Raw genomic sequence first — 22,525 nt, forward strand, 5'->3', positions numbered from 1 at the left:
GCTAAAAAAAAAAAAAAAGAAGACCATAAATATTTCTCAAATCATTTCTCCTTGTGGTAACATATCAAGTGAGGTACCCATTCACTCATCTCTCAAAATGCATTCTTCAAGAATACAAGAACATTAATAACTAAGGCAAATACAAACTTTTTGGTTTTAAAATGGTACTAATCTTTTCTTAGACTTCCCAAATACATGACACCCTGTCCTTTCCTCATCTATACTGGTCATCCCTGCACCGACATATTCTTGACTCTGCTTTAAGCAGGGCCCTGGTGGCACAGTGGTTAAGAGCTAGGGCTGCTAACCAAAAGGTCAGCAGTTCGAATCCACCAGCTGATCCTTGGAAACCCTATGGAGCAGTTCTACCCTGTCCTATAAGGTGGCTATGAATCAGAATTGACTCGATGGCAATGGGTTCAATTTTTTTTTCCCCCCTGCTTTGAATACCACACAGGGAATCAAAAAATTAAAGCACACTTTGATCAGATCTCTCTACTGCTTAACAGGTCTTCAGAGAAATTACCTTATTGCAAATAACTAGGTATGTCTCCAAGGATAGCATGCCTGTTATTACAAGTGATCATGTTTAGTGATAATGTAGCTGGAAAACGAAGAGGTAAATTTAAGCTAAGCAGATGGTCAACGAACAAACTGACCTGCAACTTTTGCGCTAAGCAATAAGAGTACTTAGAAGGATGACTGTGGAAGACCAGGTAACTTGGATTGGTGATATAAACTATCCTGCCTTTAGTTGGACTTTACCTCTTGAGGTTATGACCGAAAGAGGGTAATTGGCTTCTTCATGACAAAAGGAAATATAGTTTGCCAGGGCACAAGGAAAAGAGAATTTCAAAATTCTTCCATTTAAAAACAGACAATAAGTACCAGGTTAGAAAACTAAGTCTGCTAGTGATTCATCCATATATTTTTCAATTAAGTTATCAACAAATTCGTTATAATTAATGCATGCTATCGACGAAATTAAGGAGCCCCAGTGGCACAGTGGTTAAACACTGGGCTGCCAACCAAAAGGTCGGCAGTTCGAGCCTACTAGCTGCTCCACAGGAGAAAGATGTGGCAGTCTGCTTCCGTAAAAATTAAAAACCAAAACCAAACCCAGTGCCGTCAAGTCGATTCCGACTCATAGTGAACCTGCAGGACAGAGTAGAACTGCCCCATAGAGTTTCCAAGGAGCACCTGGCGGATTCAAACTGCCAACCCTTTGGTTAGCAGCCATAGCACTTAACCACTACGCCACCAGGGTTTCTCCATAAGGATTACAGCCTTGGAAATCCTATGAAACAGTTCTACTTTGTCCTGTAGGGTTGCTATGAGTTAGAATTGTCTTGACAGCAAAGAGTTTGTAAGTTATAGACAGAATCTATACATTTTCTTATCTGACCTTTATCTGATGTACTAAGGAAAATATTTTCAAGGTGTACGCATGACTTATCTGAGAATATTTCTACTGTAATCATTCAACTAACTAAGCAAACGTGAAAGAATATTTTATGTGCAACTCATTTAATTTCTGAAAGCCTGTTCCCTGACCTACATAAAATGACGAAGCTGGATGAGATGATCCCTAAAATGAAAAATTATGAGACTCTAGGACTAAAAGTTTGCATGTGAACTTATTCAACAAATACTTCTTGGGTACTTACTATCTGCTAGACTCTGCACTAGGCACTCAGTACTCAGCAATGAATGCAATAAACATAACCCCTGCCCTCAAGGAGCTTACAATTTAACAGAGAAGACAACACTAAACAGGTAATTACAAAAGCAACAATACCAACCTTCTCAAAGAAGTCACATAAAATCTGAATTTTTAAAATGTATTGAATTAAAATATTCATATAAAGCTACAAGAAATTATTCAGAGACCATAGCATACTTGCTCTCACCAGAGAAAAATGGAATTCTAAGAGAAAAGCCTTATGATCTTTGTTTGGAGGTGTTGGCAAATCATCTAAGAAATCATTTTGCAATAATAAAAGCTAAAATGACTGTTAGTCAACCAGATATAAGACACCGAAATGGTTACTGTGCCCACATCAATTCTGATTTTTATTTTTCTTAAACACAACTAAACCACTTTCAAAGAAGTATTTTTGGCATGTTGTGATACACACCCAAAAGGCACAGATTTAGAGAAAATAGTAATTACATGCAAAAAAAATAATATTTTTTTTTAATTTCATAAGCAAAACTAAACTGATATAATGCTTAAAAACACACTGTATGAAATATGTATACAGGTTATAATGAAATCTGATGACCAACCTTCAATTTAAGTAAAATATTAAATCATTCTTTTTTTTTTTAATGGATAGATTCATTTAATAATTGCTAACAATATGTATCTTACATCTTGCTTATCTGTACACAAAAAAGTTAATAGGTCATATAACTAATTTGTTTAACTTTTAAAAACCTCATATCTAAAGGTGAAATTTAGGCTATTTCACCAAGAAAGGGAACTACCCATTGCCATCGAGTTGATTCTGACTCAGCAACTCTATAGGACAGAGTAGAACTGCCCTACAAGGTTTCCAAGGAATGGCTGGTGGATTCAAACTGCCAACCTTCTGGTTAACAGCTGAGCTCTTAACCACTGTACAACCAGGGCTCCAAGAAGAGGAATTAACCTTCCTTACTTAATCAAGAGAGAATATATGAAAAAAGTATGGTATCATTATAGGAAAAAACATCAAGCCATGGTAAAAAGCAATACTAGTTATTATTAATTATAATCTTTATAAACAATTTTACCAATATTTGCTTAGTTTATAAATTTTATATAATATTCTCAATTTACATACACATTTTTTAAATCTGAAAGAATACTTAAAGCAAAATTTATGGAAAGACCTACTGAACGCAATTCAATGCTTTTAACCATGTACCCCAGATAAAATAAAAACAAAAATCAAAGTATTAAATTATCCAAAAATCATACACATGCTATTAACAGTTCACATTTCCACTTTATATAACACTGTTAAATTCATATCAAAGAGACAGGAACGGTGTTCATCATAAATAAGAATATAACAGAATCATAGAAACATGAATATTATAGCATAACCATAATATCTGACACAAATACCCCAACAGGATGATATAGTAATTATATCAGTAGGTTTTCCTAAGGAATATAATTGTAAAATGAAGCAAAGGTCTTAAGTCTTTAGGCAGAGGTAATATGTAATATTAAGGAAACATCACAGAGCAATTTACCAGGCTTATAAAGACCACTGCAGATGATTAACAAATGTGGCACTAATTGTATATTGTGATACATACTTGACTTAAAAAAATAACAAAAAAGTTTACTAATATTTGATAAGTTTAGGGAATCAGTATTTGTGTACATTTAGACAGATAAAGATGTACCTGTCAATCTACCGTTACAGGGTTATGTTTTATGTTAAATATACCTGCCAATCTATAGAAACTACTGAATGAACATGACCAAATTTAGTAAATACTCTGATTAAGTCGAACACAGATAGAAAAATTAAAGCCCATTTGAGTACAAAGCTAGCTTGACCTACTCATCTTTTTGTAATGAAGGAAATGTTTATTTTCACTTGTACTTAAAAACTACAGTTAACTCAAAAGTGACTTTTTAAAGTAAAAATTTTCATGTTCACTTTATTCACTGCTTATAAACTTTGTTTTCAATTTCTCTACATGTAAGACTACAAAAGAATTTTTCACGTGAGCAGTACACAAAGCCCTTTTGCTCCCATAGTACTTTTTAATTTTAATCTGCTTTACGTCATAAACATAACTGAGTATAACTGAGTAGGCTTGAAGAATGTGACACAAGGGTTTGTGGAGGTGAGAATTTGGAGAAGATGACAGTGAGGCGTCAAGAAGAGACACATATAGGAAAAATTGTACACAAAGGGAGGATGAAGGCTTGGAGAACAATACAGTGGCAATGTTCTCTTCTCTCCCCTTAAAACAAATTTACAGATACTTGGAAATCATTGTCAAATGGTCTTCATTTATTAGCCTCTAGCTTTTACAATACAGAAATAAAGCAGACAATTTATCAGAGTTCCTGGCTTTTATAGCTCTGCCTAATCCAGAGGATGCTAGTCTATCACTATCAGGGTATTTAAAAGCATAATGAGTAGAACTTTGTATTCTTATATCAATATTCCTAAATTTAACAGTATGCACAGTGGAAGTATGGCAGGGATCTAAAAACATGAAAGAATAAAAAAAGGAAAGAAACAACATTCTAGAGAAGGCAAGAAATAGAAAAATTGAGCTGAAAGAATTTTTAATGGACAAAATGAGACTTAAGTTCGGAAAAAAAGTCATCTCCAATCAAATTCATTCCCATCTCACAGGCTCAGCAGCATCTGTCTACTAATTAGGAAATAGGTTCTTTATATGACCCAAAGAGGACACAAAAAACAATTGAGAAGAGGCTCCAAACCTGTCCCAATCCCCCATCAGTCTCTTATCATTCTAGAGGCATCATTTGTAAAAACCAATGGCTTTTTTTTGGGGGGGGGGGTAACTTCTGATCTACTTCTATTTTGTTGCCAAGGTTCATTTTAGTGCAACATTCACTGAATACTTACAATGTGCTAGACAGGTACTGTGTCAAGGATGGGTCAAGGATATTAAATGATATTAAAGGAAAAAATCTGAAAAAGTTTTTTATGTTCTAAAATTAAATCACTTGTTATATGAAGTAATGTGGTCCTGATATAGAAAGCTTGAAAAATGAATAATATGGGGGCGGGGGGGGGAACGGAAACAAAAGGAAAAAAAATTACAGTCCCAGATGGTAGTTATATACCAAGGGGTCAAATTCCTTTGAGTCAGGAAAATACTTCAGAAATATTTAGTATCAGAAAAACGATTTAAGTTAGGACTGGAAAAATAGGAACAAAAGGTAAAAAATAAAAAAGGATATGTGAAGGAAAAAAGAAAGGAACAATTAGAAGAAGAAAACGAAGACAAAAAAAGAAGAGACAAAAGAGCAAAACACAGGACAACTGAGGAATGATTACTTCTGAGGACAGCAAAATAAACAAGAAAGTAACTTCCGCTACAGCCCCTGGAAACCAAGTAAAATGTATCATGGGAGGCGTGATCAGCTGGGTCAAATGCCACTGATAAGGCAAGAAACGAGTATGGAATCAGCTACACAGGGGTCACCGGTGATGCTGATATGCCCAGTTTTGGAGGTGGGGTTGGGGCAAAAGCCTGACTGAAGAGGGTTTAAATAAAAAGGGAAGAGAAACTGGATTTAAAAAAAAAAAAAGTAGACAACAGCACATTATAGGAAAGTGAGGGCAAGAAAGGTTTTTTCTTTCAGATGAGAGAAATAACAGTAGGCCTGCAGGGAGATGGAAAAGAGCAAGAAACTGACAATACAGAGAAAAAAGGGGAGAACGGCTGCAACCATGTCTTTGAATAGGCAAGAGGGGATGGCAATTAGAAGACTGGTTTTAGATAGCAGCATGGATTACACGTGTATGGCTAAAGATGGGAAGGCAGAAAATGTGGCTGCAGATGCAGGAAGGGAGGGGTAGATGTAGTGGAAGTCCACAGAAATTCTCTTTTCACTGCTGCAGATTCTCAATGAGATAAAAAGCAAGGTCACAGGCTGACAGTGAAAATGGAAGGAGATGTTGGAAATTTGGGGAGACACAAACAGTATGAAATACTTTCCTAAGAAAGTAGGAATGGGAATGGACCAACACCATATAGGGCCCACTTTGAGGTTCACAGTCATGAATTTAAAATACGACCAATCTGCATGGTGGTGTGATTTACTGCAGTCAGGATCAGCTGCAAAGGTACAGGCAGGGAGCAGGAGTGTTAAATTTAATCAGGGTTGTTGTGGTATTGTCAACTGAGTACCACAAAGCAAGGGAATGGCAAAGGACGAGCACAGGAGTGAAAAGAAGTGATTATGACAACTGACCAGTGAACTTAAGCAACATAAGATGAGGGTTGTTGTTGTTAGTTGCTGTCTAGGTGGGCATAAAAAGGGAGAGGAATTGTAGGATAAATAGATGATAAATCTTAGTGGGATAATTCCCTTGTCTGGACCACAAGTTCCTTACAGGGATGGACCTTTTCTTCATATCCTTAGTGCCAAGCATAGTACTGGGTACATAGGTATTCAACACGTTTGCTAAATAAAGAAATAAAATTTGTTTAAAAGCAGTTAAGTATTACAAATAGTAGGACTTAACATATTCTCTGTGAAAGCTTTACACTAGTTCCTCTCTTCATTCCCACCAAATAGGATTCAGCTTGCTTGGTGAATTAAGATTTTTTTTTTTTTTAATTACTAAAGTACATTTTTATTCCTAATAATATATTCAAGTATAATTTATCTTATTTTCAGTTGGAATAGAAGTATCGTTACTTATTTCATAGATTTACAGGTGAAATTTTTAAATGTCTCTTTTTCTCTTACTCTTTCATATCCTTTAACACAGTTAATGATCTAGAACAGGAAAAAAAAAAAAAAACTTCTCTATTCAAATTCCCAACTCCTTGATATGGAAAGCCAAGTCAGAAATGGAACAAAAAATCAACGCTTTTATAACATGATAAAATAATGATGTATTTTAAATCCCATGCCAAGTAGTCTAGATAGTTCTAGTACACTTAGTTGTTATTCAATTAAGGATAAATCCAACACACTCAACAGAGCTTATGGCAGGTGCATTTCAAAGTGTAACTTTCAAAGATCAATCCCATGTTTATGACACGATTAACAAACTTAAGCGTGAAAGGTATCAATTAGCTAATGATAAAGAATTTCTATAAAATATAAACATCACTAACAGAAGTTACTTTTAAGTTAAAACAAGTACAACAGACCAAAAAAAAAAACAAACCAACCCGCAGCCATCAAGTGGATTCCGACTCCTAGTGACCCTATAGCACAGAGTAGAACTGCGCCACAGAGTTTCCAAGGAGCGCCTGGCGGATTCAAACTGCCGACCTGTTGGTTAGCAGCCACAGCACTTAACCACTAGGCCACCAGGGTTTCCAGGATAACAGAAGCCATTGTTAAAATTACTAAGGTATGACCATAACTTCAAAAAGCATATAGGCCTATTTTTAAAAGCCTAAAACACAGAATAAAGTGATTTTTTTTTCTACTTTTATGTATTTTTCCATTTTTCTAGACTGAATACTATTTTAAGAAGAGTTTTAAAAATTATAAAAAAGCATTGACTTGGAATACAAGTATGTGGCAACCCCATAAATTCTACTGTTGGACAACGGTTTCATCTACGGTTGCTATATCTGAAAACTTCTGTAGCGTGATTAAATCATTTATAAGCCATTAATGTGGGTTGGGTCAATAGTTCTGTTTCCAGTACATGTGGTGTAAGCAGTAAAATAATGCCTGTCTCTTCATCCTACAGTTAAGAACAAACTAGCCCAACACTATCCTTTACAGAACAAAAGCAACATTTTTCAGTTGTGAAAAAGTGGTATAGATGAGAATTAATTTAAAGATTTATACAGCACTTCAGAAAAAAAGGAATACTGTAGAAGAAGAAAAACTATTTTTTTTTTTTTAAACTAAGAAAGACATTCTTACTTTCTTTATGAAAAATCTGTTTGCTGGAAAACATTTCAGATGCAACAAAAACCCATGTAAGTATCTCCATACAAAATTTCCTAAACTGCTATTATCACAAATGACTGTAACTGAAAATGAAATTCTTTTCAAGAATCTTCAAGTGTAAGTCTTTCTAATTTTATATCTCTTAAAAATAATGTAGAGATCAAGTTGAAAGCCTCCCAAATAACAGAAAAATATTTGTAGAGCTGATGAGAATTTTTTTTGCAATCCTGATTAGATTAGCTTCAGAACGAAGGAGCCACAGACATCGTAATTATTGCTTACTCATCAATAAGACAGACATTGTAGTTATTATTACAAAGAGAAACAGGGATATAATTATGTTACCTACAAGAAAATTAACTGCCCAATTTACTGAAGTACAGTTGTTTTTCTCTACGATGCTGGAGTGTCTAGAGATCCACTTATAGGTCTTCATCAAGATGTTAAGTTCGGTTCTTTTGAAAGTTCATACCATACCAATGCTTGAGTTGTCAGAAATAGATGGCATCCTTCTTAGTAACACAAGTATGTCTTGCTGCACCAGGTTACATTTTCTTCCCTATGTTATTAAAAACTTGAATGCCTCAATTAAAAAATCTTCTCTTATCCTAACCTATCTCCTATCAATTTCAAAACTAAAATACTAGACATTCCTCTAATACCCAAGTGCCCTAGGATTAATCAAAAAGAAGTTTAGTCCATCTTTTCTTAATGTAACAGAAAGTTGTATATTAACTGCAGAATAATTTTATGAATACCTCAATTCTTAGACCTTACAAGCCTCTTTTGTTTAACAACAACAAATTAAGTCCTGATTATAGTGAAAGTTGGAGAACTCCTAAATTCTATCTATTCTTCACACAATTTAAAGTATTCCATAAAGGCCACTAGGAAAACTGCCTTTTTAGATTAAGCTAGTAAAATAAGGAGAAGTACTGAGAGAAGAGGCAGAAGATGATGTGGCTCTTATCTATCTTGTGGGCATAAATTAGTAAGTATTAATTTTTGCTGATTCAATTATTTCTTCCTAATTTAAACCAGTGTGTTCTCTATTTACATTTATATTCTAGGCAGAGCAGAGTAGAACTCCTTCTTCGTTTATATGTAATAAGATCATTAGTAAGATCAAAATGATAAACATAAAAAACTGGGCAAAGTATTCTTATAGCAGCTACATGTGAGATCTCAAATATCTTCTTCTGAACATGATCATTAAAGCCAGCCCTTTAGGTGAGGAAAATTAAGCACCACAGCAGCAGCGTAAGAACGAACGGCCAAAAGGATAAATTACACACAATGTTAAAAAGCGGTCATCTGGAAGAGCTTATGTACCACTGATATACCTAACTACTGATGATAGGTATTCTAGCTTCTTGGTTAGAAATAACAGAGAATGACTCCCAAGCAAAACTTCAGAAACCTTCTTCTGACTTGTTTCTTCCTTCTAAGTATCAGAATGGATCAGAATTGTACTTTTCCCAGAACAAGAAAGGTAATCAGATTAGACCATACTTTTAGAGCCTTCCTATTGCTGCAACAGGACAACAACAAAACGTACTTTTAAGAAACAAAATTTTAGATGGTATTCTCTTAATAACTTCCCAAACCACGGAATACAATTTAAATATAAAGTACAGGAACTGTATCCTCCCTGAAGCTAGGTACCATGAAACCACTACTTAAAACTTCTATGGTTAATTTTTCAAGAGCTACAACTCTATCATAGACCATATTTCAAATATAATACCAAACACAGCAAAATGAACTGTTATTCTTCAAAGACAACGAAATGATAAGATCTTAAAACCAGCCTGCCAAACTTAGATAAAACTGAAATACAAAATTTCTTTGGGTAAAACAAAGAAAACTTGTGTTAAGAAAAAAAACTAAAGTCAGTGAACACAACCTAAAATCGAACCTCAATCTTTCAGTTCCCTAGGTTAGTAACAGTCAGAAAAGTACGCTCTATTTTGGTCAAGCAGACTTGCCTACATTTTTAACCATAATGTTTCAAAGATACAAATAAATCTTTGAGACTTTTCAACAAGGTTGTAATGCAAGAGCTCTTAATGAGGAGATAAGACCTTTTTGAAGTAACTAATTTTTAAGAAATCTCAACTTTTAAATCCTTGCCTACTGAAGGAAAGAAATATGATGAGTTAAGAAGATTATGAAGAAGTTATTGTGGCAATGTAGTAAAATTGCAAGAAGGCAGGTAGCCTCGTAACTGGTGTGTAGACATCAAGAAGCTAAATCTCTTTTACTTTTTTAAGAGATTCTTCTATCATTTCACCAAAAAATGTTTTCTCTATTAATTTATATTTATTGCATAAATATCAACTGTGTAGCCCTCAGTTTTCTTAACATTAAGACATCCTCTAAGTACTCAAAACAGTAGGTAGGGAGCCACCAAGTGAGATATTTACATGCTAAAAACTAAGTACTTTTAATATGGAATCATGACCTCAATTAGAATACTAACAAGTCTGTAATTCATTAATTAAATTTTAAAATAGAAAAGTATTTTAGACGTGTTTTTAGGTAATAATCACTAGCTAAAACTCAAGTTACCTCACATTCCATCCGCAGTAATGCACCAAGTAAAGGACCTCTCCACCTTCGACATCAGAATCTTTAATACTAGCTTCATACATTTTTTGATTTTTCCCTCGTCCATACCGCACTTGGACTTTCATGCCTGGTGGATAGCATTCAAACTCCTCTTCCTCATTGTTGTCATCATCATCTTCATCTTCTTCCTCCTCCTCATCCTCCTCTTCTACATCTTCATCATCTTCATCTTCCTCTTTATTCGTTTCATCTCTTGAAAGGTTTAAAAAATTGCAGAGTTAATAAAAGATACTTCATAAGCTTTTCAGTTCCAAACCACATATACTGATAAATATTGTGGCTGTGATTGTTCCGGGGAACAGCAGGTTCCATGTGTATGAAACTCTCTGAGTTTCAATTTAATATTAAAAACTAAAAATGTTTAAGATGACCATGGTTGCAGAAAGATAACGGCTAGAGAAAATGAAGACTGAAAAACAAGCGTATTAAATTTCCATCAGCGAGAAGAATGGAAGTTGTGCTGAACAGCAAGAAACTAGAAAGGTTGACTGTAACAATCTGTGTTTTAATGTAAAAGTGTTTTATATGTCAGTTGATCAAAAAAAAATTACATTTTCTAACTAAAACTAATTTTTTATTCAAATATTTCCAGCCTTAGGATGTTTAAAACAATTTTTTTACTAACAGATGGCTAATTTTAACAACACTAAAAGGTACTATGGCCGAATTTTCAAATGTTATAATAGCTAAAATACTGTTTTATCTTTTACAGGAATATTCCACTAACCTCCTATCAATACCACATCAAGTCTGATATTTCTATCTTTCTACACTTCAATTTCTGTTCTCTTCACCACATATTTACTGAAAGTTTTTTTTTATAAATCCTTTTAACTTTCAGATTCCAAAAAACAGGTCTATCGGAGACCAATTTTTTAAAAAAATGCAAAACTAAAATCAAACCATTCTAGAAGCTGCATTACAATCACTTTGACCTTGTCAATACCCCATGTACTTTCTAAAATTGAACATTCATGTTTTTTATATTAGACACTAATTTGTATTCATTAAACTGAAGAAAATCTTAAAATTATAAATCTTTCCAAGGACTAGACTTCTAAAACAACAAACTTCAGTATGAAATTCCACACTATATTTAAATAAGCTTTTTATCTGCTCTGTAGTACGTCTACGCTTACTACAATAGTTTTCTCTCAAAATGAATCACTGTACAGCTAACAAATGAATTAATATCGTAAAACAGAAGCCACAAGACAGCTAAGTAAGCTTTATAACTGAATGGCCATAATAAACCCATTGCCACCGAGTCGATTCCGACTTACAGCGACGCTATAGGGCAGAGTAGAACTGCCCCACAAGGTTTCCAAGGCTGTAAATCTTTATGCAAGCAGACTTTGACATCTTTCTCCCGCAGGCTGCTGGGTTCAAACCGCTGACCTTTCAGTTAGCAACCAAACACTTAACCACTGCACCACCAGGGCTCCTCATGGCTTTAGTAGTTATATAAAAAGCTTTCTTCCACTGATAATTTAAGTTTTACATTCTTATATCCAAACTTTTTAGGAATAACATACTTTATTATTCCTAATTATGTAATTATACATGCCAAAACAAATCTATAAATAGCAATACAAGTAGCACTCTAATGCTTTTTCCTCTTTCCTTTAATAGAGTGGGGGGAGGAGGGCATGAGAAGCCCAATAAACTTTTGAAATTAAGACTCAGTTCACTAAAGTATCAAATGGGTCAACATCTGAAATACATCACAAAGTCTATAAAGATTTTCAAGAATTTTTCTTATTGTAAAGGCTAATTTATTAAATGAATAGGAATTAAAAATTAAAACCCAAACAAAATTACTTATAAGCTGATATTAAAAATATGACCTCTCTCACTGAAACACACTAAATATTTCTATATTTAAAAAAGGAATTATTAGTAAGGCTAAAATATTCAAAAGTTATCAGAAATACTGTTATGGATGATAAACTACTATTAAAATTTTTAAATAAATATTATATAAATTTTTTTCTAAGAAACAACACTACATATCTCAAAGATTATAACCCTGCGTTATCAGGGAGAAAAGGAAGTATATTCCTTTAATATGTTCCATAATAAAGGAAAAGATTTATTGTGCACCTTGTTTCTAAAACTTAGAACATCACGTAAGAGAAAAGACAAAGAATACAAAGTCTAAATTTTTTTAATGAAAAACTCTAAACTATATCTTACTTTTTACAATGCAATGAGTATAACTGGTGTCAAAAACAAGCACAATCATACTTTAAGTGGTAGCCAGGGCAAACTTTTATTTAATCTGGAATGACGACTACTAACAAGCAGCATTTAATGTTAACCTCAGACACAACCCAAATGAAATTTAATAATACACTGAAGTGTAAAGAAGCAAACACCATAATTACTGGCAATCAGCCAAAGACAATATTCTATTGCTCTAAAAATTCAGCAGCATACTCAGAGGTTAACGCACTAAATGAGAATGCCAAGAAACACGGCCTTTTAAAGTGTAAAATGTAACCATTATTTAGGTTTAATGCACACACACATACTAACACACACACAGATTTAAATTTATCATCTTTTAGAGAACCACACTTTGGAAAACCAAATGTATCAGCAAGGATTTTTCATTTGAATTCACAAAGAAATAAATTTTCTGAGTTTGAAGTCAAGTTCCTCACAATGGCACACACACACACACACAAAAGCTACTATTTATTAAGTACCTACTACAAGCCAGTTAAAGTCCCTCAGTGGCGCAAATGATTAAGCGCTTAACTACTAGCTGAAAGGTTGGCAGTTCAAACCTACCCAGAGGAGCCTCGGAAGACAGGGCTGGCAATCTGCTTCCAAAAGGTCACAGCTATGAAAATACTACGGAGCGATTCTGCTCTGCACACATGGGGGTGCCATGAGTAGGAATCAACTTGGCACCTAACAACAAGAAGCCAGCCACTGAACGAAGCATTTTACATATATTAACTTCTTTAATATCCCTTATCTGGACACAGAGGAAGGATGTTCAAAATTCTTGGTAGTAGATAATTAGAGAAAGTTTATATACTAGAAGAATATCTATATATTAATTCTATATTGATTCTTTATAATTGTAGAACTTTCTATTGCACTTATCCAGTAAAGTTCAGAAAATAATTTTGGACATTCCCAACACGTAGTCCTTTTAAACACCTAGTAAATCAGGGCAATGACAGCAAGAAAATTTCATTTTGTAGTATAAATACATTTATGAATATCTGAAGTAAATTAAAAAAACAATTGAAGAATTAAAGGGATCAATAAAATAAAAACCTATAAAATATAGTTCATACAATAAAATAAGCTGAAACACCAACTTGAAAAACTAATTACTAGAAACAAAAAAATATATATAGGTTTTTCACAGTGCCTTGCACATAATAAATGTTCGAGAAACATCTGTAGATTTAAAAATCAAGATTTTTTTAGGTAAAAAGTTGAATCCTTTACTAAGTTTTTTAATAGCTGAAATAGTGTCACATAGAGTAAGAAATAAATAATTCAAATATACATTTGTACACATAGAAATATAACAAAGTATAACGAACAAACACCTTTTACTATGTTCATCTAAATCCGGTTTTCTTCTCTTCCATGTTTGTCTGTAGGCTGTGGCCAAATTTCAAAAAAATACTAAAATACTCAAGATATTTTAAGAGAAAAAGCTGAATTCTTATTAAGATTCTTAATACCTGAAAAGAGTCTCCAGTAGCAGTAAGGAGTGCTTCAAATAATAATTTGTACACACAGAAATATAACAAAGAATGATAACAGACACCTTTTAACTATGTTCCTCTTCCATATCTTCCTGCATGCTGTGGCCAAAATTTCAGAAAAATACTAAAATCATCAAGAAAAACTACTTTTGCTTATTTAAACAGACCACTAACAACGGAGATGTTTATGTTCTTTAAACCTTAGAAATAAGACTAACCACGGAAGATTATCTTTAAAATCCAAGGGGTCCACTGACAGTGCATAAATTACATTGTTAAATAATTCATCATTTCAAAGAGACAAGAACAAATAAATGCTACTGTCACAGAAAACACAGCATAACAATTTTGTACTCCTAAAAAGCTTATTGTTAGGACTTTGCCATTCTTATTTTTTGCTTACAAAATGTCAACTAAAACTCTCAGAATCTACAGCCAACATGCCATCTACAAAACGCTGGAGAAGGCCATCTTCCCAAGTTTGTATTATCTGGTCATTCAGCAGGATTTAATGCAATAAGTACTTTTTCCAAACTAAAGAATTTATAAATTTCCATGATGAGAGCAAGAAGAATAGATCAAAAATATGATCTTTTCTACAAATTTATATTAGTAGGGTCTCTGAAAGAGGCAAATACTATTTACCTAATAAATGCAAATCAGTTATTCTATATTTGCCAGTCAAATTTAGATTTATACATACACACACATACAAAAAGTAGATTACAAGAATTCATCTAGTCAAAATGCATCTTAACCAAAAGCAAATTTCTTACCCAGATTTTGCTTTTTCTTCTTCAGCTTCTACCTTTATTGTGAGGGATTCATCTACCCTAGTTGTCTCATCATCTTTATCTTCCAGGTTTCCATTTTCTTCTGATTTTTTCATGTTAACTTCTTTTTCCTGATCAGGCTGTGTAGATACAGATTCTAACAAATTCTTTTTATTTCCCTAGAAAAAGATCAGAGGAACTAAACCAACAAAAGTTAAAAAATTTCAGACTAAACCCATAATAAAACTGTAACCACCAGGAATTAGGTACCAACCAATACTGATATTAAGAAAGTTATTAGTTACTTTTAAGAAACTCCTGCCATTCCTAAAACACTAGGCAAAATAGCTAAGAGATATTTTGAATAGTTATTACACTCAAAACCATACAAAATAGTACTTAATGAAGAAAATGCACAAACAACAAAGTATAATATAATAAATTAACTTTGGGAACTTAAAGAGGCTGTAGAAAATGAACCAAAGAAGGCAAAGGACAGTTAGCAATATCTGATTTACCAGAGAAGGTTTGATATTTTCTTTTCTTTCAATATCATCCTCCGCAGGCTTTTCTTCTTTTAGTATTATATTCCCCTCCTCTTCAATCTTTATTTCTTTGATCTCTGATTCATTTTCTTCCTTAATTTTTATTTCTTTTACATTTTCACACTCCTTACATGGTTTGTTAACCACTTTCTCTGGCAATGCCATCTGAAACTCAATATTGGCTGACCTACAGTACTCCTCAAAACCATATAAGTATCTGGAAACATAAAGAGAAATTACATTTGGTGAAAATATTTCAAAGAATTACTGTTATTTTTTTTAATGTGCGTCCATTCCTTTTTTTTTAATTCCCAGACACTGACTCATGTTAACTTTTTAATTCATTCTAGTTCAATCTCTCCCAATCCTTTTAACTCAAACAGAAAAACTCTTCGAAGAATTTTTTTTTTTAATGGGCTAAATTGAGAAAAGTTATAATATTAAATATAACAGCATAAGCAGTAGCTATTATACATATTTTTGTTTGTTTGCTTGTTTTTATTATACGTATTAGTAATAACCAATACTATTTGATGAGCACTTCAATATGCCAGGCGCTAAAACCTCTTTACATGTGAAATTTAATTATCAGAGTAATTCTTTGAAACAATATTATTCCATTTTACAAATGAGGGAATTGAGGCTTAGGAGGACAAATAAATGATCCAAGGACACAAACTGCTAATAACTGACAAAACCAGAATTAAAATCTGGGTTTGTCTGATTTTAAAACTTTGGCTTTCCAAATTTACTTTACCACAAAAACTTTCCTTCACAGAATATCTTACAAATCTAGTTATTTTTTACATGTAAAATCTCAGAATACACACTAGTAAAAATATTTTATTTCTTCTGAGAAGAAATAAGTACCTCAGTTATGGTAAATTCCATGCTGCTTCCTAGGTAAAATATATAAAATAGCCATATCAAGTATGCTAACTTACTTTTTATAAGCACATTTAACATTGTATCCTGCAGCTGAATTTAAGACAGGGATTCCAAGATCTTGGTAGACTTGCTTCCAGACAGCTCCACTTTCAATCTAACAGACAAAGTGAAATGAAAACTCCCAAATTAAAAGGTGGGAATATGATAAAATCTTGAGAGATACAACATGTGTATATATGTATATGTGCATATGTACATGTATATATGTGCGTGTATGTGTGTGTACATATACATTTATACCTACTGGTTTTAGTCTCAAAGGAATGACAGATACCAAACTTGATAAAATCTAAATTAAAAATTTGATTTGCAATGTTATGAAGTAAGTGTTAATACTCAAATCTCAGAGAATTGCAAATGTAAAATATTGGGCCATTTAACTTTCAAATAAACCTCGATAAGTGAATAAGAAGACATCATCTAGGTTCCTAAGTTAAATTTTGTAATGAAGAAACAGAAAAAGATTTTAAAGGACTTATTAATTCCCGTAAAACTTACAAACAAATAAATCGAAGTAGTTCTACTGGCCTTCAGTGATAAGCATTTCACGATGCAGAATACCCTTAATCGGATGAATATGGTTTGTCATGGACTACTTTAAAACAGTCTCTTCACATCAGTTCAACAAACATTTTCTGCATGCTTTATACACACAGACATACATATATGTGCTAGGCACTGTGAAACAACTTAAGGATATAAAAAATATAAAGATAGATCCCTGCTCTCAGTTTAATAAACAAGAGACACAAAGAATTTTCACCAATGATTATGCTGTGACTCAGATATATATACAGGCAGTTTATTACAAAGTATGACTAACTTAACACTTAATCAGAAAGCTCATTTAAAAAAAAACTTTAATCTTTAATTAAATATAAATTTGGTCTGAGGAAGGCTAGCTGTATGTTTTAAACCTGTACTTTCCATTTTCCATATATTCTTAGATTTTTAATAGACATTTATTTTAGAGATAGCAAGTACATGAGAGACGATGTTGTATGAAAAATACTTCACTTTTAATTATAATACTTACATTATCGAATCCTCCAAGTTTGTGTACAAGTCTGAATAACTTAAAGAGATTCAAATTACGATACCCAAGTACAGGTCTTTTGTTAATAGGTGTGCCTATTGAGAAAACACCAAATACATTAGAACCAAACTACATTTTTAATTTAAAATTTCAAAGGATTCAAATATTATCACTAAATATATACACTGCAAAGTAGATATATATATATCCTTTGTTAATTCCAGACATGATGTCTATTAAGCCCACTTCAGTGTTTTGTTTTGTTTTTTAATTTTTCACATACCAAATTTTTGAAACCATATATAATTTCATTTCACATCCTTGCCCCTAGGAATCAAAAGAATAAATACCAAATAAAATAAAATACCAATGAATACCAATAAACCAAAATCTTTTTTAAATTAGGGAAACAAGGATTTGGCACTGAAAAAAGTGTTGTGGTGAATGACAGGCAACTGCATCACAAAGCAGTGTTATTTTTATGATACTTCATATTTTACTAACTTACAATTACTATACACAATCATTCTACAGTAAAACTAGTTTTGTTCCATTTTAGCATAGTTAAAACGTGGGGCAAGAGTACTGAATCAAACTATCAAGCCACTAGAAAAGTGGTAGAAGAGAGAAAACGGCCGAGACAGGCAATCTATGGCCCTCTGCGAAACACATGTGACTGGCACGATTGCATTTTATCACTCTTCTCTAATACTAGCTTTTATTCATTTTCTTTGCTTTTTCATTTCTCTTATTAAAAAGCCTAAGAAGTGGCACATACATTCTTGGACCAAGCCTCCACTCAAATGAAGAAATAATACAGGAATCAAAGGCATTTTATATTAAAGGTACTTACGCTGTGGTAGCCAATATAATTTATGAGGGAAAAAGAAGACAGAACCACCTTCTTCTCATCAGCATTACAAACAGGGATTTAAAAGACATTAATTCCCAGAGCATGCTGGCACCTCCAAATATTACTCTTTTTGTCCTTTTCCTCAGCTAGAGAGCTTTCTGCCTCTTCCTACCCCGCTTCCTAGCATTTTCCCATGAAAGGAGAAGCTAGATCCTGACCAAGCAAATAAGCAACACAGTAACAGAGTAATAGTTACTGAAGGATCATCACTGTAAACTGAAAGGTTAGTACACACTCCTCTTTCCCCCAGTCTTGCATTTCTTTAACATTAGACAGATTCAATAAGCTGAGTCAAGCCTCACACTGAGACTCTGTCACCTTTCTTTCTCTTATTTCTGGATCTCTATGGATGGTTTAATTCTAGTTAGTTCTATGCGATTGAGTCATAAGAAGACTTACAGCTCATCTTAGGATGAGTGAGTGCTTGCTATCTCTCACATGTGCACGCACACACACAAGGTACTGCAAACAGATTTTGGAGAAGCGGGCTTTTTACTAGAGACCTTTGTGTAAATGTTAGTAAAATGTCACTATGATTCTATTCTGCATTGCTCCCTAGTATAAAGGTCCTTTGGAGAGCCCATGGGTGTTTAGGTGGACTAGCAGGGCACAATACAGGCATTTATGGGCCCACAGCCATAAAAACCATTAAAATACTTTCAAATTCCTCATACCACAAGCACAAATGTAACAGGTACTATGCTAGGTGCTGGTAATACCGGCAGTCAAAAAGACAGCTGTGATTACCAGTGACATGAAGCTCAATGAACTGAATTCTTATTTTTAGAATATTAATTATCTATCTGAAACCTACAGCATTAACAATGAATTTAAAAAAAAAAAAAAAAAACACTCACCTCTATCTTCCATAAATTTGTACAACTGCTGAAGAAAGTTCTCCCTTTCTTCTGGAAATGGCTCTATTTCTTCCTAATTTTAGTCACAGAAGAAAAGAATGTTTTCCTTAGTTAGGCATTTTAATAACACAGACAGTATTAACACTAATTAAAAATATTTCAAAGACTTTATCAAATAAAAATTATTTAACACTAAGCTGTTCAAAATCAGAGAAGTTTGGACACTTTATGCTTTACAAATGTATTCTAAAAGATATCTCAATAGTTAGAATCTCAGATATAAATTCTCATATAAAAAATGAGACTAGCAAGATGTTAATGAACTTTTTACCATATCAGCGATCTACTCTCAAGATCAGGGTCACAGGCTCAAGAAGACCTACTCTCAGTTGTATTAAAATGGGCCAGGGTTTAACATCAAAACTAATCTATTACTGCTCCTCAAGGAACTATACCAAATTTGGGTGCCATTAACTTTAACTACAAGTATTCTTCATTATATAAAGCCCCACTGTATAGTAGTTCAAGCTTATAAAATCAATAAAGTGGGGAACAAACTTGATCTACAATACCTGAAGATTCAGACTTAGGGAAATCTTCAAGTAATAAAATAGTTCCCCGATCTATCAATTACAAGGGAGGGACTAGCTTCTTGCTGCTGTGGCCAGGGGCTGTGGTAGTAGGGAGCTGGTCCTGAAGCAACCTGCAAGGAGCAGGGTAGGAGGTAAGACTGAGGAATTCATAAATTCAGTGACTTTCATCCATTCAACAAACATTTACTGAGCACCTATAAGTGTAGGCACTATGCTAGGTGCTGAATTAAATACAAGAAAAATTAAGCTATGGAACCTGCTGTTAAAGAACACATAATTAGGAGTAACTACAGAGAAAGTGATTCAAAATATACAGTTAGGTTTTAGTTACTATATCTGAATCATACATATTCCTAATATTAAGAGTTAGAAGCAAAATTTTCAACCAGGGCTTCAAATCTGTTCAAATCAGTTCTGTCATGGCTGATGAAACAAAACCAAAGACACCCTAATTATAAAAATTTGGAACAATATTGATTTGGAACAATACTCAGAATGGGAAAAATTATGAGTTGAAGCCCTGGAATGGGAGACTCAGAAGAGGCATAGTAAGCCCTTTTAGGAGCCTGACACATGAAATTGGATTATTGATAGGACTGTGGAGATCAACACACATTCAAAGTGGCATACTTGGCCACCATCTTTGAGCAAAATCCAACAGGCAAGAGATTTGGTTGCTAGGCAATGCACATGCTGCCCTTGTTTTTAAAGGGCAAGATAATGTTTCTAGCAAGGCCTTGACCCATAATTTTTTCCAGGCCAGTTTTTGTACCAGTTCACCCAAATTTTTAAAAAATTCAGATTTGTTCCGGTGTTGCTTCCTCGACCATGAACTAAACCGGGAAGAACTGGTTCAAAGGCCTTTTTTTCAACTGATTTCCTAAGTGAACCTAAATATATCATTTTTATTTAGAAATCATGGGTCTAATGTCATAGTGAGATGTGCCCTTTTATTTTAAAAAACCAGTAGAATAAAAAGCTACTTAAAAATAAAACAAGAAGAAAAACCCATGTTAATAAGCTATTAGGCTTGCAAGTTGAGCAGAAAAGAATACATGGTATTTATTAATTTGCTTATGATAAATCTGTATTTCTCAATTTAAATACAGTTCACATATGCTGGGTTTTGGTGAAGATTCCCAGCCGATGCACCTCATATGCAGCCACCCTCCTTCTGTAAGTGGTGGACTGTGTGTTGCTATGATGTTGAACAAGTTTCCACAGAGCTTCCAGACTAAGTAAAACAGACTAGGAAGAAAGGCCTGGTAATCTGCTTCCCAAAACCAGCCAATGCAAACCCTATGGATCACAATCCGATCAGCAACTGATCAAGGGAATGGTACAGGACTGGGCAGTGTTTCATTCCATTGTGCACAGGGTGAACCATGAGTTGGGGCTGACCTGACAGCTGCTAACAATTAGAAGTCAGATATAACTAGAAAACTGTTTTCTAGATATTATCTTAAATGTTACCATGGTACAATATTTGACTTTAAAAAACTGCGAAATCTATTTCTATTAGAACATTTTTTAAGTGAAGTTGGTTTTTAACTTAAAAAAAAAAAAAGTTTAAATTGGAGACCAGATCTGATTTTACAAATACATTTGTGAAACACAAATCTAAGCAACAAAAAGGTTGGTAATTAATATATATTGATCATATTGGGCACTACGACAGACATTGTGTGTAAAAATATGAGTAGGGCAGGGTCCATATCCTTAAGAAGCCTATAGACTTCTTGGAGAGAAAAAAAGTAGATCAAATGGGGAAGAAAAAAAATATCTATACACACACACACATAGATAAAACAACAAAAATATACACAAGGCATATTAGTAGCTTAGACTAGCAAATGGAGGAAATTACCTTTCCTGAGGGTGTGGGAGGTGAATGTTCACGGTGCCATTTACAGAGAAGACACTGTTAATAGGGTTTTGAAAACTAAGAGGAACGTGCCGGCAGGCTGACTAGGGGAAATAAGGGAAGGGCATTCTCGGCAGTGGTATTAGTATGTACAAAGCTGAGGAGCAGCAAAATATGTAGTTTGATATGCTACAGAATAAAGTTCAAAGGAAGAGGGTGTATCAAGAGAAACAGGCCGGGAATGGGACATAAAGGAGGTTCTATATTGAAGCCTGGCTCTTAGAGTGACACGAAGCTACGAAAGAGGTTTTAAGAAAAGAATCATTGCTCATTTTCACATTTTAAATCCAAAGCAGTCAGGGAGAAAACTGAAGCAGGGAAACTGCTACTTCATTATCATTACAGATCACTATACCATAAATGGAGCCCTGGTAGTACAGTGGATAAGAGTTCAGCAGCTAACCGAAAGGTCAGCCGTTCGAATCTACCAGTGAAACGTATGGAAACCCTATGGAGCAGTTCTACTCTGTCCTATAGGGTCATTATGAATCAAGCTTTATTTTTTCATAAATACTATGAAAATATGATCTCTGAAACAATCCTATTTCATTAATACTGTTTACCGCAATTAAATGGCAGAATTTGAAAACTTACCTGAAATATTACATGACATTAAATTATCTTAATTTCCTGAACACATTAATACAATTCATTTCACTATCAAGTATAAGTAGCCTTCACTATGTGTATCCCCACACAGAAATTTTTTTCACAAAGTCATTTAGCAAGCCAGTGAAGAATCCGTTGTCACTGCAGGACCTAAAGCACCAATTATGGTAAAACGCAAAACTTCAGCTCCTTCACCCATATAAACTGACACATGACTTATTTTTTACTCAATTAGTACTATATATGTATTTGTACTAGATTAAATGATTTGAGATTCTCTGAACCAAAGTGATATTAATCTTTACTTTTACACTCACTATTTT

General features: G+C 33.7%; 1 protein-coding gene across 7 annotated transcripts in view; it reads right to left on the reverse strand.

Annotated features, from left to right (window-relative positions):
* The window catches only part of ARID4B (AT-rich interaction domain 4B), a 192,024-nt gene that overhangs the window by 31,411 nt on the left and 138,088 nt on the right, over positions 1-22,525 (reverse strand). For 6 of the 7 annotated variants that reach the window (XR_002786002.2, XM_064276689.1, XM_064276688.1 and 3 more), the window contains 6 exons: positions 19,077-19,149; positions 17,307-17,401; positions 16,267-16,364; positions 15,296-15,539; positions 14,781-14,956; positions 10,208-10,459 (listed from right to left, as the gene is read on the reverse strand). Coding sequence is in view for 6 of the 7 variants with exons in the window: in XM_064276689.1 (XP_064132759.1) it covers positions 10,208-10,459; positions 14,781-14,956; positions 15,296-15,539; positions 16,267-16,364; positions 17,307-17,401; positions 19,077-19,149 (938 nt within the window). In the remaining variant the exon portion in view is untranslated. The remainder of the gene's footprint in view (positions 1-10,207; positions 10,460-14,780; positions 14,957-15,295; positions 15,540-16,266; positions 16,365-17,306; positions 17,402-19,076; positions 19,150-22,525) is intronic. The other variant, XM_023549294.2, reaches the window with a different exon arrangement.

Source organism: Loxodonta africana, chromosome 25, assembly GCF_030014295.1.
Source record: "Loxodonta africana isolate mLoxAfr1 chromosome 25, mLoxAfr1.hap2, whole genome shotgun sequence".
Classification (NCBI taxonomy): domain Eukaryota; kingdom Metazoa; phylum Chordata; class Mammalia; order Proboscidea; family Elephantidae; genus Loxodonta; species Loxodonta africana.